This window comes from Scardinius erythrophthalmus (assembly GCF_964197995.2).
Source record: "Scardinius erythrophthalmus genome assembly, chromosome: 13".
In the NCBI taxonomy this organism is placed as follows: domain Eukaryota; kingdom Metazoa; phylum Chordata; class Actinopteri; order Cypriniformes; family Leuciscidae; genus Scardinius; species Scardinius erythrophthalmus.
The window spans coordinates 27,971,037-27,998,827 of record NC_138233.1 but is presented as its reverse complement, the minus strand read 5'-3'; the positions used below and the strand labels follow the sequence as shown (position 1 = coordinate 27,998,827).

The following is a 27,791-nucleotide window of genomic DNA, read 5'->3' as shown; positions in this document are numbered from 1 at the left end:
TTAAAGGGGTCATCGGATGCCCATTTATTTTCCACAAGTTGGTATGATTCTTTAGGGTCTTCATGTAAAGTTTGTAACATACTTTGGTTAAAAGTCCTCAATGGTTGAGTAAAAACCCTTTTTACATCCTCAAATACAGCTCTGTTCACAGCGACCCGTTTCGGTGCATGTCTCTTTAAATGATAATGAGCAACTGCTAACCCCACCCCTCTCTACCGTGGGGGGTGTCGACACGTAAGGTGCTGCCTCGGCAGACAGCATAAAAATGGCTGAGGGCGGAAATATGCTAATACGGGACAGTCCGTCAGCGGTCGTGGGCGGAGCATGAGCAATATGACATCACATTGCTCCAAAAATCCAAACGGCTTGATTATTGAGTGTTTAGACTTTTAAGGATTAAAAAAAAGGAGTGAATAGATTTTTTTCATTGTATGGTGGTTGTGTACATTTATATGCAAACACCATTATAAAATTTAATTTTGCATCAGATGACCCCTTTAAAGCCACATCAGTCTAAACTTCTGATATATGGTTTTCTGATCACACACACTCCAAGCACACACACAGAAAGCTGGCTGTCAGACGCCGCATCCTGTGAGTGTTAAACTAAGTTATCTTTAACGTCTTATTGTGCTTAAACTGTCAAATACACACAAGGTTACGTCAAAAACACACAAAGTTCACATAAACACAGTCGGTTATGTCTGTGAATGTAAACAGAAGTAATCACATGTGTATATTAGATCTGTGTATTAAAGTGAAAGCAGCGTAATATACAGTACCTACTGCAATATATGTTGTTTATATGAATCAAACAGCTAAAATCACTGCTCTTGACTGAATATCTTTAATAAGAACACATTTCTTACTTGAATGCTGCTGTTAAATGCTGACGAGGAGATAAACATGGCGGACTGTGTACAGCTCACTGAAGGCGGGGTCTATGCTAATAGGGCGGAGTCTGTCTGAAGCTGTGGGCGGGGCCTAAGCATATGTGACGTCACATTGCATAGAAACTGCAAACGGCTTATGCTGAGACACTGCTTATTATTTATGGGGATTAAAAAAAGAGGAGTGGGTGGATTTTTACCATTAAAGTGTGGTTGTGTACACACACTGCCGACACCCATTTATGTATCGTATCAGACATCATGTAAAAGTGAATTTTGCATAATAGGTCCCCTTTTAAGTTGACTTTGCTAAAGGCAAATCCGTTAGAACATTCGACCCTCAATTGCATTTGTCAGTCTTAGAAACTACTCAGTGCGTTTCATCACTCTACTCTACTGCCGTACAAGCCAGAAGTGATTTATTCCAACCACTTTGTCGGCTAACAAAGGTAGATTTAGTGGAGATGATGTGCTTTAATTCCTCCCTTCTTTTCTCTTCCCTCCCTCCTGCGGTCTCTACCTCCCTCATTTGTTAGAGCCAGGCCTCAAGCTTATTAATTTCCACAGGAGGGGACTGGCTAGACTTGGTTCTGCCTGCTCGACGGTGCTTGCTGTGGGGCACAGTGGGTAGCAGGCTGAATCATTCGCGAGCTCAGATTAATAATCTCGGTCCTGGTGGGATTATGCGGTTCCCTCTCCGGTGACATTCCGGACCAGGCCTGCTTTATGCCTGGGTGGTCATATTTGGAGAGTGTCCTATAGGGATGGTTTTTTATCCACTCCTTCTTCTCCTGCACCGTCACGCCTCTGCAAGCATCTGAGGGATGTTGTGATCTGCATGGTAATTAGGCGTCTTTGTTCCACTGAGAGGTGGTGGCAGTGGAAAAGGTGTGTGTGTGTGTGTGTGTGTGTGTGTGTGTGTGTGTGTGGCAGGGCCAGCAGTCCAAGGGAGCAGGACTGTGCACCAATCAGAGCTCAATTCAATTGCAGTTTTACAGTCTGTCTTTTTATATTCCAGATTACTTTTTGTGATATAATGTCGAAGATGTAGAATTAAATAAAAATCATATACTACTGCAAGTTTGTAATCAGATATTTAGTTTTTTACTATGCATTACCCATTAACACACTCACCATAATACATTCAACATATGGAGTATTTCTAGAAGCATTAGATTATTAGTAATGATTACCTAAATAATAGTAATTAGACTAATAATAACAATAATCATGAATAATCATAGTAATGAGTATCTATTTAAATAGTATCTATACATTTAGTTAAATATTTAAGCAACGTCACATGAGCAAAAGTGTTCAATTTTAGCATGGTTATGGTTTTCTAGCGGCCTGATATTCAGTATAACAGCACAATTGTGAGTGTGATATCGCAACAGTATTATAAACAAGTTTGATTTGGGTTACACTTTATTTTAAGGTGACGTAATTACATTGTACTTACTCAAATAAGTACTAAGTAATATTAATTAACTGCATGTACTTACAATAGAGTTATGGTTAGGGTTTGGTTTAGGGTTAGTAATTATGCATAATTTGTAATTATGCATCATTTACATGTAGTAACGTGCAACTGTCACCTTAAAATAAAGTTTTACCTCAATTTGTATTATTATGGAGCCCCTAAATGGACATGGTGGTGAAAAAAATGAGTATATAAAATGAGTATAAATGTGTATATATATATATATATATATATATATATATATATATATATATATATATATATATATATATATATATATATATATATTCTCTTTTTTTTTTCTTCATTACATGTACCTTATACTACTATATTACTATATTATGCGAGAATTTTGTTTCAAACAAAATTTGGCTTTTCTCCACCAACTTCCCAGAATGCTTTAATATACACCAAAGTCTTGAATCTGGACAACATCCATCAGGTTTGCAAAATATAAACAGAACTCCTTAGAAATGATTCTGGATTATTACATTCCTCTGTTCTGGTCTGGAGATATGAGCGCAAAGCCCTAAGGCACCATACATTGTTCTAAATATATTTATCACGATCAGGATTCACTGTTCAGGGCAGTACATTTATTTTTAGTAGTTATTTTATTGTATCATCCCCAAAGTATTGTTTTGTGTAATTGAATTGTGTCAGATTTACCAGCATCAAGTTCATCTTGATAGCAGCTCTTACGAGATGATTCATCAAATAGCATGCTATCGTTATGATCCCAGTGTGCGTGATGCTCTGATAGTATGTAATCTGCTAACCTATGGCAGCGTTATGGTGACGGGTCTAACGGGTCACGGGTCCCCGAGGCCGGCTGCTGTGTACACACTCCTTCCCGGGGTCTCTGAGCTGATGTTTAGCCTCATGGCTAGTGTCAGGCTAAGCTCTGGTGGCAGGGGATCGTACGACGCTCAGTGGGAGGATGCCAAACTGTCAACACACGTTAACATCCTGACTAACTTCCCAGTGCACAAGACCCAGTCAGGCCTGCTCAAGTGAGCAGCGGAGACGCACACACACACACACACACATACACGCATTCAAAATGCCACAGTCAGTACACACAAAGACCACAAAACAGCCCAGAGTAACCGAGGTTATGGATGTGCTCTGAAAGCTTTCTTGAGCAAAAAAATAATATAAAAAAAATTATGTCAATGTTTTAGGTTTTCTTGCTCAGAAATAGCTTTCATCTGAATGGCAAGTCCAATGTGCAATGACAACACAAGATCCAGTTATTCCGTTTTAGAAAAGTGCTCTCATATTTTCAACATAGGCTCATTGAACAAAAACATGTGTCTACCTGCATTTTTGCTCCAAAAATGTACTAATACATACAATTCAAGTAATCACTCTAGAATTCAAGTTGACTTCTCTTGTATCTGATAAGAGACTGTGATATGTTTGAGGGAATGTCCTTCTGTCACTCATATTCAGCAGAAGTGTTATGACGTGGTTTGCCGCACACTTGGCAGTCGCTTAATGGAAGACAAACTTGTGAAATTAGAGTGACATCCTTCCTGTTAGAGATAAAAACTGAGTGAGAAGTGTGTTTACTTTGAATCAATGCTGACTCACTCCACCTTCACTGAAATCGGAAACAAGGTGTGGGAAACAGGTTAGATGTGTGAAAACCAGCCCTCGGAATATGCCCTGTTGAAAACAGGCACATGTATTCCAGCCAGGCAATGACGAGTGGACAGGAATGTTGACAAAGAAATAATTTAAATATTAACAATAATAATAAAAAAAAAACAATTAGGAAGTCTCTCAATTTAATATAGACTGTCTGAAAATGGAAATGCTGTGAAAAGCATATGAGAAATTGAAGCGAAGCTGAAGAATTGCTGTAACACTCACATTACTGAGTCAGTCAGAACCAGGACAATCTCGGAATTTCTCTTTTAATTTTATTGAAGTAAAAAAAATAAAAATAAATAAATAATCTTAAATGAATGTAATTCTAGGAACATGTATTAGAGTTGACAGTACTGAATGGATTAGGAAGCAGAGGCTTGGATTTTAACACAATTTGTCTAATATTTGCCACAGTGCATTCGCTCATGGGGATGATATTTTCTTTTCAAGGCGTTTGTTGTCTTTCAAGTGCTTTCTTAATTTAAAGACGATGTGCAACTGAATGGTGTTTTGAGGTGCTTTCCCATGTCTTTCCATTCTGTTTGACCTCAGTTGATCTCACATCTGAATGCAGATTGGCTTAAACCCTAAATAAATCTTAGTGTTATTATCTTAGTGTTGACTAGTTGAAATTGACTAAATTAAAGGCTGTATTAATTAGGCATGAGTACTTCATTATGTTTAAAAAAGTATTTCTGACTGTCTGTAACCTTGACCAAAAATTGAAACTTAGATTGTGAGTGTAATCCTCTTAATCATTAATTTCAAAAAATATTTTTAAATGTATTATTTATAATAATGTTTGCACGACCAAGGTTTTCCTTTGCTGTTTTCGCGTGTATAACCGTATCGTTATCAGAAGTTTGCGTTTTTAGACCCTCAAAAACATTGTTGTCGTGTAAACAGCTAACAGCTAAAATGCACAAAAAGACTGTCAAACTACTTACTAATACGGTTTTATTTTCTAATAAATGTAATCTTTTAACAAGATTTTCCTTCCATAAACATAGTATCTATCTATCTATCTATCTATCTATCTATCTATCTATCTATCTATCTATCTATCTATCTATCTATCTATCTATCTATCTATCTATCTATCTATCTATCTATCTATCTATCTATCTATCTATCTATCTATCTATCTATCTATCTATCTATCTTGTATATCCGTCCGTCCATCTGTCTATTTTTTTTTTTTTTTTGCCAAATATTATTACATAATACAGATATATTACTAACTACCACAATATAAAAAGAGTATTAAACTCTCCTGATATCTTAACAACAATTACAAAAGAATAAAATAAAGCATATATGTTACCTTTTTGGATATTGGAAGGGTTCAATTTGAACAGATGGCTTTTACCATCATCATCGCAGTCACCGTAAGAGGTCATTTCCCCAGTGCATTCAGCATCTGGCTCATTTTCGCCATCTCAAACAAACTGTATTCTCAAAACTACCGTTTTCAATGTCTTCAAAATCAATATTTTGATCGCCGACAGCTTCTTCACCAGATCCACCATCAAGTGACAAATCAAGTAATATTTGATTGCGTTCAGTACTTCACTGAGCCATTTCAAGTTTTGCTGATGATACTTCCTATTCTTTTGTTTTCTGCCTGCGGTAACTATGAATGAAACCTCACTTCATCACTGTGTTTCAGACGCAGCCAACTTGAGGAATAAAGGTTTATTGCACTTATTTAGTCATCAGAGATTAAAATATTGTTGTGCAGAAAAAAATATTCTTACATACCTCAGGTTGCTAGCGATACACTTTTTGCATAAAAAAAGAACTAGAAAACAGAAATTATTTGATCATTTTGATTGACATATTGTCAATATATATATAAATAGTGACATACTATTAATAATGAATAGATTGAGGAATATTAAGAAGGTTAATGTCTAACTTGAAGAGAAGGGTAGTAAATGACGTACCCATTTGATAAAAACCAGAGGTGTGCGTTTAAGGGTTGAGCTGACGATAGAGAATTTGGTTTTAGAATGCGGATGTCACTCTTGTTGCTAACATAGCTGTGTGTAAACTCAACAGTATTTAGTGTAAAACAGGACAGGGAAAGAAGCAAAAGAAAGCGACTGCAAGGGAGAGTCAGGCAAAACATTTAAAATACATAAAACACGAAGGGGGTACAATAGTGAGGAGGGTTTGTTTGCCACGCAAATGGAGATGTGTGTCTCCGGAAGGCTGTCAGAGAGTCTTTGATCTGTCATGTGTAATGGAGTCTTTGAGCTGAGAAGAAAGACAGCAAGAGAGACAAAGAAAAGCAGGTTCACGCTCTCTGGCTTCTCGCCCCTCGCTCCAACCCGTCCCATCATACAGGATTTAGTGTGACCAGACCAAATGCAGTTGTTAAGGAGGCACCTTCACTCAGGGTAGGCCGCGAGGGCTAGCCTCTAGATGTGTTGACAAAACCAGTTCTACACTTGGATAATGTAATGCAATCTCTTTCAAGTTTCTTCAAGGACCCCTACTGCTAGAAGACACAGCCTCCAGAAACACATTCAATATTCAACACGTCTCTTGACAGTTTCTCCCTTTTGTAGACACCTTATCATCTGCTATTCAGTGCTACTCTTGTATATATGTTCAAGAGCATGCTGCAAGGTGTGACGTTCAATAACACCCAAGTTTGTATGATTGAATATAACATGCACCCCTTGGATCAAAATTCTTCAATATGCCTCGCGGATGCAGGATTGACACTGCAGGACAGTATGAGATGTGCATTTTTGTTCATGTGGACCGATGGTGGACTCGAGGTGGGACGGGGGGGTGGCACATTGAGTTCTATTTTTGCAATTTTTTGGTCTGAATCTATTAATTTACTCAAAAATACATTCAAAATGCAATTCATACATGCAGTGACTTGAAGACACATCTTCAATGATGAGCATTTTTCTAATTTATTCAATTAAATTCATCATACTGTAGATGACAATGACCAACTTTAAGGCGGCACCGATGAGTATTTAGAGTAAAATGAAACCAAATATCATGAAAACCCATTCATTTCTAGGGAGCTATTTTCCTGGCTGCCCTTTGGTCTTTTGGATTTGCACATTGGACACCGGCCATTGTTTTTTTCATTTGGTAAGTCTCCATTTGGACTGTTCTATCTTGCATATGCATGTGAAATATGCACCCAAATTGACTTGTTTCTGGGAGATTTTTGCCTGTCGCTTCTTCTCGTATGACACACTATGGAAAGATCTTCACTTCTTCTCTCATCTCATCTGCCCACTCTTCCATATCGAGATATGAGTATATATTCACAGGGGTGCGGCGGTGCGCGTGCCGTCACCGTCAGCTTTGTTTGCCTTTTTCATTTCATCCATCATCCGCCTTTCCTTGTTTATTCCTCAATCCACTGTCAGGCTCTTAGGAGGACTCGGCCTGTCTTTCAGCCTCTCTCATTTCGCTTTTGAAATCTGCCTATTTACACCCAGAGCCACTCTTCCACATCTTAAATGCTATTTGAGCGCGACAGAGTGCTTCGGAGCAGTTCCCCACGTCAATACCAGGCTCTTTTTTTCCTACGCTTTCCACCTTTAAGAAAAAAGACTAATGCATCTTATCTGTTGCTGATGCTCAGACGCTCTCTGAACAGCTATTTCCGAGGAAAAAAAGGAGCTCCTGACCCAGTAATTGTCACCATGTTATTCCCGCGGATCCTGCGACAATTCAAAGGAATAGGTCTGCTCTCTAGCTGAAAAGATTCCTCAGTCGTGCAGAACGACATGACTGACACCTCCCCCGTTCTCCACAGCAGAACCGAAAAAAAACCCGAAATTCGCAGAAATTAGTGACACTTCCAGTGATCTCTGTATCTGCCAATTAAAAAGCCCCCCCCCCCCCCCCCCCTCCCTGTATAAAGACAGAAAGACATCATGCTAAATTTGTCCTGGAAAAAAAGGGACTCACTGAAGTGATTCACTGTGATTAAAGCTGGCAACGCAGAGCAGATCACTCGTTTCTTCACACTTTTCCTTTGTTCCGTATGCGTGAGAGTCGCTTTAAAAACATGGGTTTGAAAGAGATGGAGCTGCATCCAATTTTCACATTTGAATTTATTCATTCAAACCATATTGTACTTTTATACACAATTAACATTTATCCTTGAGATGGAAAAAATGTCAGTTTCTGCATATATATATATATATATATATATATATATATATATATATATATATATATATATATATATATATATATATATATATATATATATATATATATATATATATATATATGAAGAGTTCAGATGCAAAAGCCTCTAAGTGCCATCTGAAAATTTCTTCTAGAACGATAATTTTTATCAAGCTTGTATATTTAAGTTAAATAATTTCACTTAAATGGCAATGCAAATTACCTATTAATTGTCATTTAAGTGAAATGACTGAACTTATATATAGCTTTATAAAAATGATCATTCTAGAAGAAAATTTCAGATGGCACTTAGAGGCTTTTGCATCTGAACTCTTCATATATATATATATATATATATATATATAGGCCTATAGATAGATAATACTGTATATATGAATTATGATAATTATAAAAATAAAAAAAAGTTTGCTACCCAAACATATAAAATCATCAGACATTTTTTTGGTACTACTGCTTTTTTTGACAATATTTGACTTCATAATAATCCTAACCCAAGAAGCTTTTTGATTCACGATGGGATGTTTGCCTGTCGCACGGAAATCATTTGAAAACCCATTCAATGTCATTGTATCCGCTAGTACTGAGAGGTTCCCCGCTGAAACGTGGAAATAAGATCGCAGCTGGACGGTCCATTTTTCTCGTCATTTCCCCGAATATGATGGGGCGATATGAGGTATACGGTTGACTCTCTCTGGTTCACCGTGGGCCTCTAAATATGCACATTACATGATTATAAAAGCAATTTGCCTTCCCCAAAGGCTCTCGCAAACACTTTCGATGTCCAATCTCTTGCTCGCGCCAATTAAAATTTACTGTGCCTTTTGCAAGGTTTCCAAATTGCTCTATTTTCAAGGAATTTTGATAAGAGCGTGTGTATCGTTCAGCTGTACTTTTTGTACTTTTCTCTGGCATAAACTATTTAGCAGTGGAAACGATTCATCCTTCATATCACTGACATTTTCTTTCAGGCCAGAGGCAATAAGAGCGAGGTTTGCATTCAGAGCACACGGCAAAGCACCTTTTAGTGTCACGACTGGAATGGAAATGGGGTTCACCACAGGTAACGGAGAAATGAACTCCCGTGCCAGAGGAATGGGCTCTCTCCTCTACACTCTTAATATCAGAGCAAAGCAGGACAATGGCATAGCAACATCTGATTAGAGCGGCTGAGCTCCAACATTCCGTTTCTATGGGAACAGGATATTATGTGCCAGCCCTGAGCAAACAGGAAGTTTATGTCTGTGAGCTGTGTTTACAATGAATCCGCTGGACAAGCATCTTTAGGCATGTTAGGTGTCCGAAGATGTATATGTAGACATGTAATCAGTCTTTTGGAATATAGGTTCTACGGATCAGTCTGTATAATAAGCACTAACTTAATGTTCACTAACAATGTGCATTTTACTCTTAATGTGCATTCTAAAGCACACCAATAGGTCACACTGTATATTAGGTGTCTACTATATTTAACTACTATATGTACTAAAAAAAAGAATTGTTATAATGTACTTATTGTGTACTTCACTTGTGCTGCTATTGAGATGAAATACGGGTACGGTTAGGGACAGGTTTGGTGGTTTGGGTTGGTTTACGGGTGGGTTAAGGTGTAAGTCAAAGGTCAACAGTATAATTATTGATTTTGTTATATTAATTACAGCTTTATTGACATGCAGGTATTTTTTTTGAATTGTCAATTTGATAGGGGAAACCTTGTATCTCCAAAAACGCTTCTTTACTGGAAAAGGAAAAACTGTCCTTTTTTATTTTTTTTTTTAATAATTAAAAACTGTGTTGTCAAAGTTTGATATTGTGGCTTTATATGTGATCAGACACTGGCAGGTGTTATCATATTATTTTTGGTAGCTCTGTGAGGTTTTTGACCAGCAAATTTTGGAGAATTTCAGACATTTCAGTGTTTTGTCTGACATGTGAGGCAGTAAGTGCATCGCATTGTATTTTCATCAACTTACTGGTTATAAAGTGTAGTGTAACATGTTATTAAAGATGAATCGCTATGCACAGACTATTTAAGACAGTGTTGGCTATGCCTCGATGGCAAATGTTAGACTTAGACACCCTTCTCTGCTCTTCAAATACATAAAACATTAACCTTTAAATATATAGGCCTAGTGTTTCTTGAGTAAGGAAATACTGTATTATTCAAAGAACTAGTTCTTTATTTACCATTGCATTGCAAACAAGCAGAAACGGTCCAAACTGAGTGCGGTACTTCATTCACGTGGAGTTATGAGGTTACAAGGTTTAGTCAAGCTTTCAATGTTTGCGAAACCCACAGGCAGACGTAAAGGGTTACTAATAGTAATGATTTATGAGAAAAAATTAAAATGATGAAATATGGAGGTTTCCGCCCAACAGCGGCGAAATATAAGTTGGCCTAGTATGCACACAATAAGCGCATTGTATGAAATTGTTAATTTAAATGTTAGTACATGGTAGTTAAAGGAGTAGTTCACTTTAAAATGAAAATTCTGTCATCATATACTCACCCTCATGTTTTTTCAAACCTGTATGAATTTCTTTCTTCTGCTGAAGAGAAAGGAAGATATTTAGAAGAATGTCAGTAACCAGACAGTTTTTGGGTCCCATTGACTTCCATAGTAGGAAAAAATATATACTATGGAAGTCAATGGGACCCAGAAACTGTCTGGTTACTGATATTCTTCTAAATATCTTCCTTTCTGTTCAGCAGAAGAAAGACATTCATACAGGTTTGAAACAACATGAGGGTGAGTATATGATGGAATCCACTATCTTTACTAGTAATATTGATAACTATAGTTTGTAAAATTACATTTTAGCCAAGGATGCCCCTATGTACATGACTGTGATGTTTCTAGGATGGCTTTGGCGTTTCATTCCCACACCACGCATTCAGAATTAATCAGACACGTTGTGGCTTGACACTCACATGTGGAATGAGTTTCCCCTCAGATCAGCTGACCTTTATAGTGTGAGTTTGCCTCATGCAATGCCTGCAGAGGGGTGATGTCATCATACAGACTGACAGTGAGAGCCAAATAATGTCACCTTCAGTATCCTGGAATCCACTGTGAAGGTCCTGAAATATATTCTATGCAAGACATGAACAAAACTGCTTCTGGATGTCCAAGAAAATAATCTGCCAGAGCACGAATCATAACACAATGTACATTGTCAGTATAATGAAAGAAAGAAAAAAAGGATTATTTTTCATTATTATTACAATTGAAAGTCCTAAAAAATGTTTTAAAAGCAGCAAAAACTGTTTTTAACATTAATAATAATAAGAAGAACCATAATAAATAATTTAGCACCAGTAATAAATCAGCATATTAGAAAGATTTGATTTCTGAAGGATCATGTGACACTGAAGACGAGTAATGATGTTGAAAATTCAGCTTTGATCACAGGAATAAATTATAATAGAAAAATAGTACATACATTTTACAATATTTTCATATAGAAAATAACTTTTAAATCCTAATAATATTTTCTATATGAAAATATATGAAAATGTATGTAATACTTTTCTATTTTCTGTATTTTTGTTCAAATAAACGCAGCCTTGGTGAGCATAAGATTCTCCTTTAAAAACATTTAAAAAAACTTAATTATTCAAAACTTTTGACTGGTATCATACTGTATATCCACCCATTATCCAAAATGCTTATCCAAAACTAGTCTACTGACAAAAGCATATTTTAATATTGATAAATTTCTTTTAGCAAAAGTTTGCAGAGATTTTTGAAGAGAAAGTTATTAAACTGTGGACATGTTTATAGCTAGCCTAATAATAAAACATTATTTTAATGGCACAGTCATCTGAATATAACTCACGCTACAGGACAGTGCTCTTGCAATGTGTGTGTCTGTGGGTGCGTTTCTGGCCAGAGAGACAGAATCTAAAGTAGATGTTTTTCAGATTATTGTCTGGACATGAATATGTAAACTTCTGGATTCAATAGAGATTTGGAAAGAGTGCTTAAACCTTTGTGCCCAATCTGCATTCAAATTTCTTCATAAATAAATAAAAACAAATCTTTAGAAGATGAACTAGTTAATTCTAGGGGACATCTATGATTTACTGTGCAATGAATTTGCAATTATAATCATTCTTTTGGTCTCTTATGTTGTGCCAATTGCAGGCTATTAGTCAACAGGGGCCTTGCTAGCCCTTAATTAGTATTCTCATCTTCTGTCTGTTAAGTGTTGGTGAATCATTGTGGTTACATGCTTACTCGCTGACATTTCCATGCCTTATGATGCTCAGATGCAAGCTGGTGATTATCCAATTCCCAGCCTGTGTATGAGAAGCGTTGGCGTGAGAACCGTGCGCCTCCATTATCCAAGAGCGTCCTCTTCGGAGACACTTAATTATGATGTCATCTCACAACTAATCAATCTTCAAAGGTGTGTTGTTGGACTTTCGCTTCAGAATTTCAGCTCTGGCAAGAGGCATTTAGCTCTGTTCCAAAACCAGGAGAGCTGCCTACTTAAAGAGCCGAGAGGCAGGCAGAAGTGTTATGCTGAGGGACCTCATTTTGGCCAAATTCTAACACCTTGCCAATCCCAGACTGATCACTCCCATTAAACCAGTTGATAGACCCCACATTTTTTATTATTGATGCGCAACATAGCTATTACAGCTATTACATTGATTGACTGATTGATTGATTGATTGATTGATTGATTGGGGGGGGGGGGGGGGGGGGTATTGAGTATTGAATACAGAGTATACAGATTATTGAGTATCTGCTGGTACCGAGTCAGATCCGATACTTGATACTTTCTTAGTGGTGTGTTGGCCATATTAAAATGCATATTATATATATATATATATATATATATATATATGCAATTGGCTATAGGCTATACATTATATCAAATAATATATATATATATATTACAGTAATATATATATATATATATATATATATATATATATATATTACTGTAATATATATATATATATATATATTTTTTTTTTTATATAATTGATATAAAACAAATCTTGTAGTTAAAAAAAAAACTTAATTGATACATTTTATATCAATGGAATTCAGTTAGGATTTTTTTCTGGACAGATTTTATTGTAATTTTACTGTTGGATGGCAGACTGAAAAAAAACAATCCCATAGTTATATTTTATGCCACAAAATATTTTTAGTTTTAGTTTTACTTATATTCTTTTTTGTTTTACTTTACATACAGTATGGTTAAGATAGCAATGTCAACTGTATTGGAGTCAATTGTGTGTCGAGTCACCTGGACACTTCATGTGAAGAACGCTATTTGTGTGGCATGTGTGTCTTCTGTTCCAATCAGTTTCTTAAGAGCTTCCATTTTATGTACTGCCTTACTTAGAAGCCAGTTGTCTCTGTAGACAGAAAAAGAAAAGCTCACAAGGCTTTTCTAAAAATGTAGAATTGTAGAATAGAAGACATTTAATTGCATGTTTCATATATCATGTTTTTTTGGTGGCTTTCGTTTCAGCTTGCCCTTAACTCTCTCTCTCTTTCTTTCACATGTTCATTGTAGACTTTTTTAATGAGAGATTTTGTATTCATTTCTCCACAGGTCAGCCTGCCCAGCGACTCCAGTTGTGTGGAGGAAATTCTGCGGGTGAGTTTGATTCGCTCTCTTTCTCTTTCTCTCCATCTCGCTCATTACGCTTGGTCACCTGCTCAGCGCCGCTTTACACACAATGGCACTTCACTGTCATGAGAATAAGGCTCTGTTTTAAAAGAGAGGCCCCATTAATTTAAGACCGATGGTGATGGGCCTACTATTGTTCCAGAATGTACCTTTACCCATTTGTTCTTACAGGGTGAGGGCAGCAAAATGAAACTTGTCACCTGTCACATTATTTCAAATGTGATTTCAAAGAAACCCTTGCAATGTTTTATGCTTAGAAACTCATTATGAGTCTTCATAGCTCTCAAAATCATGATATTTAATTTGTTTCCAGCTTAAAAAAAAAAAAGAAAAAAAATGTTTATGTTCTTGTTAGTAAGAGATTTGTACACATAGTCTAGAATGTATTTTTCATAGATGTTTACACTCCAGAGAATATTGTAGCCTATACATTAAGTGTATGTGCTATGATGCATCCTGAAAATATTTGTATATTCTAAAGCATAATTTATTATATCTCTTTATGTATAGTAGTACCCACAGTTACATAAATAATACAAATGCATAACTCTTATTTATACTCTAAGTTAGAGTTGGGGTATTCGAACTCGGACTCGAGTCCAGTTTTGAATGAACTCGGACTTGTCACGCACTCGGGTGAATTTGTACTCGGACTTGACACGGACTCGGACATTTTAGACTCTGAAAATTTGCCGAGTACAGTCGAGTCCGGGCACTGGAGTACACAATATTTGTATTATTCAAAAACGAAATGAAGCTACATTGTGTTGTTTCAGCGTTGAGCATTGTAGCCAATCACAGACATGTATATTAAGCGCATGAACGCAGTGGCAAATCAGAGGCATTTAAGGCCCCGTTCACACTGCAGGCAAAAGTGGCCCAAATCTGATTTTTTTGGGGTCAAGTGACCAGGTCAGACTTCTTCAGAGGTAGTGTGAACACTCAAATCTAGCCCAGATCTGATTTTTTCAAATCAGATTTGGACCACATACATATGTGGTCCTGAATCAGACCCAGATCTGATTTTTTTCAATGCGGCCGCAGTGTGAACAACCACGGCGGATTTGATGCGACTTTTACGTCAATCTACGTCGACATTTGACACAATTATGCGACGGAGCCCTAGACACAACAGACACAGACAGTAGCCTAACATTAAAAACTTGACTAGATATGGAGAACAGTGATGGAGTGAGTCAATGGAGGGAGAGTGAGGTGTTAGACCTAATTAGTATATGGGGAGATACTTCAATTCAAGCTAAACTGGAAGGATCCGACCGTAACCGCTCCGTTTTTGAAAAAATTGCACACGAAATGGAAGAACGGGGACACAGGAGAACGTGGTTGCAGTGTCAAACTACGCATCCACACAGACCTCTGTAGTGAATTTGCAGCCATAAACCCGCAAAAGGCAAAAATAGCCAATTTTGCTCTCTTTCTCCTCGTTCTTCTCCTCCTCAGCACCTGCTCATTAATTTCACGGCTTCCATTACACAAACATTTTGAAATAAATGCGAATATGCTTACTTCCTCCATAACCTCCCGAACTTTAATGCAACCGCGTGCTGCGTCTGATGTCATTGTTATTGTTCTTTTGCGCATGCGGGTTAGTTTGAAACCTCAAACAGTTCACACTGCAATCAGATATAGGTCACATTTTAAAAGGTAATGTGAACAGCCAATCAAAAAATCGGATCTGAGCAAAAAATCAGAATTGAGCATTAAGACTTGCGGTGTGAACGGGGCCTTAGAGTCACCATTCGAATAATTCGCTCAAAATGTTCAGAATCAGTGCAAGCTTTATCCTTTCGCAAATCTCCTCATAAACAACAAAGTCTAGACGCGATGTAAATAAGAGATTCAATGCAGTGCGGACAACTTCAGTGTTTATGATGAGAGTTTCAGTGAGAGTGCAGAATGCGGTAAGTAAGTGATGGCTTAAAGGGAGCGCTAATGACGATCTAAATAATAGTTTTGTTTTCCATGCTTCTAGAGCAGTGGTTCTCAATCCTGATCCTGGGGACCCACAACTCTGCACATTTTATATGTCTCCTTTATCTGACACACCCAGTTCAGTTCAGAGCTCTTTCCTAACGAGATGATAATCTGAATCAGGTGTGTTAAATGAGGGAGATATACAAACTGTGCAGAGCTGTGGGTCCCCAGGACCAGGATTGAGAACCACTGTTCTAGAGGACCAGTGGTTACATTCACACTGTAAAGTTTAAGGAGTGATAACTGCATTTAAATGTGGGAGTGAACCCGCTAAATTATAGTCCTGTGAGTCATGAAATTGCGATGATTTGACATAGTAACCATAGCAACATGAGAACGTGATAACCATTGCAACATTTTGGGGTCTAATAGACCCTTTTACAGTTGGTAAACACGGTGACGTATTTGTGTGGGCGGAGCTTAGCTGGAGGCAGAAAGATCCCTCTGGCCGCTTCACTAACGTTAGTTTGCAAGTTTTGTTAGCTTGTTTTATAACAATGACTGGAGAAAATCCGATTTTGTCTTAATGTGCAAGGTCACTCACTGTCCAGGATGCCGATTGTTATTTGCAAAAGTTCATTTTAACGGACGGAACCAGATGACCGTACACGCTCAGTCAATGGACGAACTGACAGGATTAACGTTAACGCTACCTCCGGTTGAGTGGCCTGACTTCTACACCTACCCGATAGAGAAACCGAGGGTGAAGAGAAACTGAGGACATATAAATATATTTAGATGCCTATAATATAACTATGTGCTGAATGGTCATGTAAATACTTGTGTGGTGCGATCCGCAGTTCTGCCTAGCCAGCGCCAAGACGACAATGTAAAGAGTGACACTACGGTGCAATTTTAATAATATGAATATTTTCTAGAAATAAAAATTCCAGATACATCATACTCATTTTTCATTGATTCTTGCACCCAAGAACACAACAAGATGACTTTTAATAATAAAAATAATAATTTAAGCTCCTTATTATGTAGCCGAATCTGTGCTGGTTTGTATTGGCCGCCTCCAGTTTTCCGTTTGTTTTGCCTCCAGCTAGCGCCGTGACGTAGGCGCAAAAGGGGTCTATAATGTTATGATTTTTGTTACATTTTAGTCATAAGTTTACATACACCTTGCAGAACCTCCAAAATGTTATTTTTATTTATTTATTTAATAATAGGAAACATCCCTTCAGAGCCAGGGTGTGTAAATTGGTGTAAATTGTTCTTATTTTGTTTAAAAATCCATTAATTAATTTAATACTGCCCTTCAGAGGCTAAATACGATATTAACATGTAAAAGAAAATAAGAAAAATTTACACATCACCATCTTCTTGCTCAAACGTTTACCCCTGGCTCTTAATGCACCGTGTTGCATTCTTTAGCATTACCTTGCAGATTCTGAATAATGTGACCAATCATAATGCAGATATCCACCATTTTTGTCTGACAAACAAACCAAACCAAACCAAAAGTTGTGTATTGACATATTTTTGCAGTTCTAATGTTCATTCATGTTTAAATTGTGCTATAACTAAAATAGATGATCAGTTCACATGCTGCTTGAACTAACCCTAACTAAACAAAATGGTATTTATTGTTTGAATTTCACAAAAATTACTCAATTTTAAAGCTGGGACTTTATTTTACACCAAAAGGACCCTGCTCTGTCTTGTCTGTTGGCACACTTTCAGTATCCTCTTTGCTCCGCAATATATTTGTCACTGTGTGAGAACATGATGTGTGGAGTGAGAGAAGAATGGCTTGTCAGACGTAGCAACAGTAACTAAGAGGGGCGGGTCTTTGTGAAAGGTCAATTTCAAATCATTGAAATCTTTGTGGACTCGGCCGGACTCGACTCGGACTCGGATGTTAAGTACACTGTCAGTATCCTCTTTGCTCCGCAATATATTTTTCACTGTGTGAGAACATGATGTGTTAAGGACTCGGACTCAAGTCCGACTCGGGCCCATTTGGACTCGGACTTGATTGGTAAGGACTTGGACTTGACTTGGACTCGACAAAGGTGGACTCGGACCCAACACCACTCTGAGTCTGTATAATGCATTGTAAACCGTGTTATCACATAGCACATGGAATTTGGTTATGATATTGCATTTAAACGTCTTGTTCTGGATCTTTTTTTGTGATGTTAAGACCTGACGCCACAGATATCAGTGTAAGTGAGGTGAAGTGAACTGACTCTGTTAGCACATCCTGTATTGTGTCAGTGAAGATCGAGGCAGAAGATGTTGCCAGGGCAACCCAGAGTACATGTGTCTGTTGAAGTGCATGGTGGGTTTACTTTACTCAGAGGAACTGCTGTAGTCCCTCACACTTCAGCTGCACTTATGTTGACTCACGTGTGACTCATGAATGAGGACGTGTTTTGCTTCAGTCTCTAAAGGATTCAGTCCGCATGCCGCCTTATCCATGACATGGGAAAATCCAATGGTGATGACATAAAGAATAATTGCTAGATAGAGGGGAATTAAAATAACGTAATTAATATTTTCAAATAGTTACATCACTAATAATCTCTTTTGTTTGGAAATACAGTACTGAATGTTAGTCATTTTTCTGAGGACTTGTATAACCCAGTGAAATAAATGACAAAAAATGGTTCCACAGCATTTAAAGGAATTTTTAATGAAAATGCTGTCATCATTTACTCACTCTCAAGTTGTTTCAAACCTGTATGAGTTTTTTTTTTATTTTGCTTAACACAAAAAAAAAGTTATTTTGAAGAATGTCAGTAACCAAACAGTTGATGGACCCCATTGACTTCCATAGTATTTTTTTTTTTTTTTTTCAAAATTGATTGTAAAAATGTAGTAATCTGTACTATTCACATACTGTACTATGCCTTTGTTACTCTAACTCAAGATAAACTCAAGGTAAAATTAATTGATTGATTGACAAAGTAAGATTAATTGGAAATGTCCACTCATTTCCTCCACTTCTGCAGTTATCTTTCTCCTTAGTTGCATTAACTATTTTTTTCTAAAAATCATCTTGAACGTAGAATTGTCAATACATCTGAAAAAGTTTGAGAGAACATCACATAATCTTCATAAATTGGTGTTGATTTCCGAAAATGTTTTTGTTTGAAGTCGTCATTATGGTGATTAGTGTTCTTTTGGTTGAGCAGTTGGAACTTCATTTATAAATCTCTTCCTATTGATGCAGCGATGCAACAAGAAATGTAAGTTATTGATGGTTTCAGAGGAAGAGAAATAACAAATGCTTTTAATAGGTTGGTTAGGCGACCTAACGTCTAACTAGATAGTCTACTTTTCATGTAGACTTATGATCTATTAAAACTGTATTGCCACTAATGCCATCAACACATTACTATTGTGAAACATCAGACATTTGGGGGGGTTGATAAATGTCCCCTGTAGTTGTGACAATATCTTGATATAAACAAAAAGGAAAAGAGTAGCTATATAAGGCAAGAGTAAATCCAAAGCAAATTATCAAGTACTCTCTACAGTTCTTGTTTTAGTCATATATATATATATATATATATATATATATATATATATATATATATATATATATATATATATATATATATATATATATATATATATATATATATATATATATATTTTTTTTTTTTTTTTTTGTCATTTGTCAGTACATACTAACATACTATTTCACATAGGGTTTTTAAGGCAAAAACTGGTTTACATGTTTTTTTTTTTTTTTTTTTTTTTTTTTTTTATGGAAGGCAGCATGCCTTCATGGCATGCTGCCTCATGCCTCATTTTATACACTGTAAAAACTGTCCTACCAGGTAACCTAAAAAACTAAATGTAAAATTTATGCAGTAACATCTAATTTGGTTCAGTTAAAAAATCACTTGAGTAAGCATGCAATATATTAGAATATTACTGTAGTCTAAATAGTAGCCTAAAAAGTAAGCAGGTTCCAGGAAGGTCAACTCGTCGATTAGTGAAGCTGAGTAGTTGATTTATTCAGATTTTTGTTTTAGCTTTAATATTTTTGGAAGCTGCACTTTAAAGGTAATGGATTCAGAGAGGGAGGCGGGATGTTAGCATGCTGAGAGCGTGTGGCGCTTGTGTACTGTCAGCACCGTAACATCTCTCAGAGAAGTCGCATCTCTAAATTCATCTCCTTTAAAGCATCAACCCTGCAGCCATCAAAGCGTCACCTTTTTAACAAATCCGACGCATTCAACAATACATTTCAAAACCGTTAGAATGGGACTTAAAATAACCTGCCGTGAGCAATGTTTCTGTTATTATGCATAACAAGTCTCAGTTTTCGTTTTGAACTATGAAAGCTTTGTGCAATAAAAAGTTATAGTTATTTAGTCTACATTTTTATTGAATATATATGTCATTTACTCTATTATCGGGTAGAGCAGTTTATTATTTTTTTTTTATGTAAATTAATGGACGTATGTACTGTAAAGTGTAGAATTGATTTTAAGACAGTGTGTTAAGTTATAGTTCAGATTTTTAAAAACACATCGTAAGACCTCTACCGTTCTCTTCTTTTGAACAAAGTGCATAGGCCTACACTACACTGTGTCTGAAATTAAATACTTCCCTCTTATATAGTAGGCGAAAAACAGTAAAAGAGTTGTATGCCCAAATAAATTGGGCCAGATTTGCTAACAGCTTGCGCCAGCGCAAACCCTCTTTTGGCGTTAAAAACTACCTTCAGGATTCACTGAAGACACGCAGTGAAGAATTAGCGCTGAAAAGTCGTGGACACAGTTATTTTTGCGGCTGATCTTATTGCATATGCATTTGTAGGAGTTTCCCTTTCAGACGTGACATTTATGGGAGGAGAGTATTTAAATGAATCACGCAAGGTGATTTACTAAGGTTTGTGCTAGTCAATTTACTGGGTTTTGTGCCATTATTTACTGGCCCAAAAAAAGCATGTCTTAAACCAGACACTAATTTGCGCTGCTCTTGGTAGATTGTGTTGGTCATTATGGAAATGATCCGGCTGCGTCGGTTTGTCATCAGTAGATCACGCGCAGAACATTCCACTCCCATTGGCTCTTTTTTTGGAATTGCGCTCTCACGATAATTTGCCCTGTTTAGTAAATCTGACCCATAGTATTCGAAAAACAGACCTACTACTTCCAGCGAGGTCACGTGACAGTAACAACATGGTGGATATAAGTCCAAATGTCATTCATACTACCCTTATTTATACCATAGAACATAATTTTAACGGTCGCAAAGTCAATTAAAATTCAAATGTAGTACCTACTCAGACAATATGCGATTTCAGGATGCAGTATCTTATGCTCACCAAGGCTGTGTTTATTCAGTCAAAAATATATTATTACAATTTAAAATGTAAAAATGTAATTTATTCCTGTGATGTCAAAGCTGAATTTTCAGCATCATTACTCCAGTCTTCAGTGTCCTGCGTATTTCGATTTTATTTGAGGATTTTTTGATGAATAGAAAGATCAAAAGAACAGCATTTTCGATTTTTTTTTATTGCAACAGAGTTTTTGAACAATTTAATGCGTCCATGCTAAATACAAGTATTACTTCCTAAATAAATAGTAAAAACCTTGTTGACAAGACTAGATCAACACCCCTTAAACTATGTTCGCATGCAGTTGCATAAAACCACGTTCTTCTGAAAGACAGTAGAAAGGCCCATCAGCCCCTTTATCTCCTGTTCTCAAAGAGGTGAAGTGATTCTCCATGGAGAAAAAGTCTAAGCCATCAACACGTATTCCAAAGAGCAAAAAATCCTGCTCCAGGCTCATGCACACATAACTTAAGGGTCATAAAACATCTTGAACAGAGACAGGATGAACAGATTTGCAGCTGTAGTTGTATGCAGCTGGATTTTAGATTGGCTGTGAATATCTTAATGACAAATGTGCTGCATCAATGATGATAAACTGGATTATTTTATTTTATTTATTTATTTTTTTTTTTTTATGTAAACAATGTCAGACTTATACAGTGGATCCTGAGCAGATCATGAATGTTGGTGCAGCGTGTCACTTGACCGTGTGGAAATCAGATGAGAACATGCACGCACACTTTAACCACTTAACACACAGTGTCATGTGTACTGAGATGTTCCTGTCTGCGCATAGAGTTGAAGTTTATGAATGTCTTTGCATTGGATATATCCATGTAACAATGCATTAATGCTGCAGAAGCTTTTCTCAAAACTAATTTCCCTTTTCTGAGCCATTTCTGAAATAACTTTAAATCAACTGATTTTAAGTAATAAACTAATAAACTGAACTGAAGTCAGTTCTCCTCAGAGTGAAAATAATCACATTAAATCGTGGTTCACTAATGTTTGACAGTCAGAAAGTATCATAACACGTCTTTTTGTGAAATTTTATGTTTGAAAAGTGTACTTCCTTTAAAATAAATGTTACTTGGATTGATATCTTGCTATGTGATGCCAATACATTCATACATCTGAAGTATTTACTTGTAAGTACTTTTTGGGGCCTTTGTGATATTGCAAGTAAAGATAAAATTATGATTAAAAAGGAAGGGAAAAACAGAAACACATAATTCCTATTTAGTATGTAAATCAAATGTAGCACTTTTCTAATATTTCTAAGAACACTGAAGGTTGTCTGAACAAAATGTTTCCCATGTGAACACAGATATGTGTAGGATGTATAGCTGAGCTGTCCAAGAAGCACAAGAGTAAACAGTCTCTGATACGGCCTGCTCGTGTTTGGATAACCTTGTTTGGCTCCAGGAGCAACGCTCCGTTGCTTTTAATAAATTTCATTTGCAACTCAAAGCTTCCACCGCCATGTCTCGCCCCCACTGAAGCTCGGAGAAATGAACGGATTTTGTGTGCGTTTTTCTGGAATGTAATAACACAGGTTTTCTAGGGAGAGAGTGTGCCATACTTGCCCTGGAGATTTGACGGTATTCCTGCGTGTGATGTCGTTAGGCAAGATGGTAGTTTTCCTGGAAATATTAATGAGCTAATAATAAATAAGCTCTCTTCAGAGGGATTATCTGGGATAGTTTGCAATTGTCATTTTCGCTATCACTTCTGATAATTAAACAAGATATTTGTTTGTGTATTTGTGCTCTTATGATACCTTGATTGCTTTTCCAATTGGATACATGTTGATAATCTATCTATCTATCTATCTATCTATCTATCTATCTATCTATCTATCTATCTATCTATCTATCTATCTATCTATCTATCTATCTATCTATCTATCTATCTATCTATCTATCTATCTATCTATCTATCTATCTATCTATCTATCTATCTATCTATCTATCTATGTCTGGCTATCATATCTATCATAACTAATATTGTGTTATTGTTGTTCTAATGTAGGAGATGACCCACTCCTGGCCTCCACCTCTCACTGCCATCCACACACCAGGCAAAGCTGAACAGACCAAGTTTCCCATCCCTTCAAAGGTGGGTTGTCTCTCTCTATGCCTCTAGCCTGCTCTCTCTCTCTCTCTCTCTCTCTCTCTCTCTCTCTCTCTCTCTCTCTCTCTCTCTCTCTCTCTCTCTCTCTCTCTCTCTCTCTCTCTCTCTCTCTCTCTCTCTCTCTCTCTCTCTCTCTCTCTCTGTGTGCCTTTGAACTTTTTTATATAAATGGACCTCATCGTCAACATTACAGAGTATCATGACATCAAATTGTATTGCTAATGATAGGTTTTAAAAGGCAAGCAGTTGATATTCTTCAATCTGGCTCTGGCTCCATTCAAAAACAGTGAGCTGTCTACTGCCTCATTAGCCCTAGCTCATTGGAACGCTCTAAATAAGCAGCAACTTCCACGCCGTCGGAGACTCGCACTTATGTCGTATTTTCAGTACAATTGGATGTTAGCATGTTGCTAAGCTAACAATGCAATACACTAACAAGCACAAAAATACAGCACACACAAACATAGGGTAAATAGTAGGGATGTCCTCAAAGCTGAATAACTTATTCGGAAAGAGGCGGATAATGGCTTACAAACAAATAAAGAATTACAGAATAATGGGAAAAAACATTCAGCAGACACATCACTCCTTGTGTTTGCTGGGTGAGCAGGGGATAGCATGATATTTTGCATAAACCTCTGAAATCACTACTCTATAATAACTGTGAAGTGTATGAGTGTAAACTCTAGGTATGAAACGAGCACAAATAACTGCATTGTGTCTCTGAGAAATCAGATATTGCCAAGAGTAATATCAACTAAAATACTACATTCTCTAATACTTGATATGTCTATTTAAATGATTTAAACCTTGTACGATATGATAGGCTACATGATAGGCCTGGATGTTTCTCTTGCTCACTCTCTCCCAGAGTTATTCTTTAGCCAGTAATTTGTTCAGATTTGCATTTGTATGCATCGTAAAAGTTGTTTGAAAAGCCATTTTCAACCCTGAATGTACCATGTTCTCTAATCAGCTAATTTATATTAAGTTTGACTCCTCTAATTTGAGGTTGTGGATGATTGTCCTGACATAACTTATTATTAAATTATTTAACATCGGGGGAACAAGAAAGGTCCACAAGCCGGGACTCGAACATGGGTCGCAACATTTTGAAGCACAGGGCTATATGGTTCTGACAATTATTGTTATACAAGTTATACAAGGAAAACTATAAAGGGAACAAAAATAAATTTAAAACTGGCGTCTCATGTAATTTTACGAACTTCCGGTTTATAGTTTAGGGTTTGAGACCTTTAGCTTTATCATGAGTTTAATTTTGCTCATTTAATACTTTGTAACATTCTTTCCCACAATCGTTATGCTATGAGGAATTCTGATAAAATATCCAAAAACAAAAGTTATTTGTGTTTTCTAGACTTTGGGCTGTTGTCATAAAGTCCATGTATCACTCTTCACCTGATGTCATGTGACAGGCGTCCCCAGATGTTGGAAGGATAAGCGATGTCATTAGCATGATGTCAGAATGTATTTACCTCTCAGCTGCCTTGGCTTAAGCAAAGCGTGACCCATGTTGCTTCTGATATAACCTTGAGAACAGATAACTCTGTTCAGCCAGTTATTCTGCTGTCCATGTGTATTACAGAAAAGGTTAAACCATTTCATCACAAATCACAGTATCTTTACCTGTGAGAATAAACCTGCAGAGTTTGCGAGTGATATTCCAAATTGAAATAGCAGGCCTGTTTAAGCTCTGGACTTTACACTCAAGTTTCCTTCAAATCCCATGATGCTCTTTTCTCTTTGCCATGACGTCCGCTGTTTGTCTCTTAATAGGACATGGTCTGAATCTCATAAGTTGGCCTGGATGACACTGCTAATAATACGCTGACTCTATAAATCCTGATGTAATGTGCCATCAGCGGGCGCAGACGTCTCTCCACCGCACCGCTCAAGTGTGATTTGTGTGCCTGCTCTAATTGTATTAGTGTAAAATCAATTAAAGCTAACAGCAGAACTATTTCCCATCTGTGGCTGCTCCATGTGAGTTAATGCACAGAATGTGGCACTGACATTTTTTTTTTATTTTTTTTTTTCAGTCAGATGTTATTATCATGCTTGATTTTATTATTAATTATATTTATTTATTTAAAACATGTTATGCAATATTAAAATTGTTTCTATTGCAGGATTCCCAGCATGTGACCTCAGGATTCAATGGAAGTAAGGAACATCTTGTTTCTACGTCACGTTTTAGCTCATGCTAAATTTATTGCCATGCAGTTCTGGAAAAAAAAAAGCCATAAACTTCAGATTTCCAATGACATGGAATGCTGTGTTATTGACGTGACATGTTAATATTTCCGTGAAATTCTTTTCGCAGAACGCTGCAATGTTCCTAGTAACAAGCCTGCAACCAAGTCGGTACCACAGAAGTCGTGAGTATTCATTTGATGAATTATTAGAGAGAGAGAGAGAGAGAGAGAGAGAGAGAGAGAGAGAGAGAGAGAGAGAGAGAGAGAGAGAGAGAGAGAGAGAGAGAGAGAGAGAGAGAGAGAGAAGAATATGTTCATAGTCTTTGCTTTGTTCCCCTGTAAAAACATTTTCCAGTGAAATACGTCTGTCCAATTCCCAGCTGAGGGGAAACGGCGGTCTTCACAAACAAACACTTCACTTTAACCCTTTCCTAGACTTTCTCAGACATGTTTAATGACACCTTATTCAATTTCTGTGATATAGCATTGACTGAAGAGGATACAAATGATTTACTACATAACATAAGTCAACATTTTTGTCATGCAATGTCAGTTTTGCCTCATTTTGTTCAGGCATCGTGAGTGGAACATTATACATTTCATTATTTGTGTTCATAGAAAAACAAATCTGGTGCTCATGCTGTACAATTGTACCGATTAAAGGAACTTGGATTATCAGATATTGTTTTTAGAATTATAATATTAACCCACATTCATACAGTGATTATTTTATTGTACATTTTTATTTTAGAATTAAGCTTCCTGTTCTGCAAAAATATTTAATAGGTATATTCAGAACTATAAAATCCTAAAAACAAATTAAAATTACTTGAGAAAGAAAAATGGCATGAGATATGAAGACAAAGAACATATCTTTGATATAACTTATCCATGTAAGTTAATGCTTTTTGGCTAATTAGCGTAAATCTAACAACTATTAGGTATGTAGAGATTTAGTTAGGTTTGCGCTTCATTTGCATCTGCAGAAATTCCTTTGTGTTTATGTCGAAAGGCATATTTATGACACAGACTGTCCGAATTCTTCACACTTAGGTATTAGACTTCCAGTTGCAATTTCACTCTTTTCTCGTCTTCTAAATTTAGTGTTTCAACATAACAGCCAAAATCATCAGGTACGTCAGAGAATGAGCTGTAATTTTGTGACAGACATAACCTTTGAAAGTGGCATATGAGGTTAAGTAATTGTTATCGTGAAGGTTAACTGTTTTCTTGTTTTTTTTACTGTATCGATAAGTGGATGGAAACTTGGCAATTGGTGCCAGAAAGTTTACAGATTTTTTTTTTTTTTTTACTATATTTTATTTTACAATGACTGAAAGCCATTTTTGGGTTTAATACCATTAGTGATTCACTTGAAACTAAACAGGTTTAAACAAAAGAAAATCCCCTTTTTAAGTTAATATGGACATTTTCTATGAATAACAAAAAAAAAATATTTAGCCTTAGTGGTGCCAACATGTGTAAGAATCTGATCAAAAGCAGATTTCTAAACAGATATGACAAAGTCAAACAAATGAAAGTGTGTGTGTGTTGGTTTGGAGAGGCAGCGATGGGGTGATACTGCAAACAATAGCTGGAGGAATGCTGCATTGTTTACTCGTGGAAGCCACTTAAAGGCTGCAGTTATCTGCTGATCTGGCCCCAGTCTCTGATATGTTGTTTTCTCTTCATTCCAGAGACCCAGAGCAAGCCTTGAGCACTGCTCTTCATGTTTACTGCATGCCGTTCGCATATCCCACTGTCTCCTTACACTGCTCCATTATTCCTTTGCTTCTGCTCAAAATCACCCCGCTTGTATTCCACTCAAATGTGTGCCAGATATTTGAAAGGTTTTAAATGATTTAACCAGTCCAAATGTTTAGGGATGCAGCCCTCAGGGCCAAGGACATTTCTGTCAATACTGGCTTTGTCCTCGAGAGCTGAGTGCATGAACTTGTGCCTGAATGTTTGAATTGTAGCGAAGACAGAAATGAATATCAGGAAATATCGTGTTGACAGATATGTTACATGATATCAAGTAGCCTTTGCATTGTTGAATGTCAAGGGGGGACAACGGATGCGTTCGTCGTCTATGCGCTATGCTTGAATTGAACACGAGATTTTATTTTCAGTTAGGTCAAGATTTATTTCTTTGACGGGCAATGCACAGTGTAACTGGATCCACTTATGGATGCATGGTCTTGACTAGATTTAACATCAGTTAGTGTTGTTAACTCACATTACCTCAGGCAGTG

At 36.8% G+C, this 27,791-nt stretch overlaps 1 protein-coding gene across 1 annotated transcript in view; it reads left to right on the top strand.

Annotated features, from left to right (window-relative positions):
- The window catches only part of aff2 (AF4/FMR2 family, member 2), a 238,555-nt gene that overhangs the window by 119,761 nt on the left and 91,003 nt on the right, over positions 1 to 27,791 (top strand). Inside the window, exons 4-7 of the mRNA XM_081382590.1 lie at positions 13,804 to 13,848; positions 23,219 to 23,305; positions 25,471 to 25,504; positions 25,665 to 25,719. Coding sequence (XP_081238716.1) covers positions 13,804 to 13,848; positions 23,219 to 23,305; positions 25,471 to 25,504; positions 25,665 to 25,719 — 221 coding nt within the window. The remainder of the gene's footprint in view (positions 1 to 13,803; positions 13,849 to 23,218; positions 23,306 to 25,470; positions 25,505 to 25,664; positions 25,720 to 27,791) is intronic.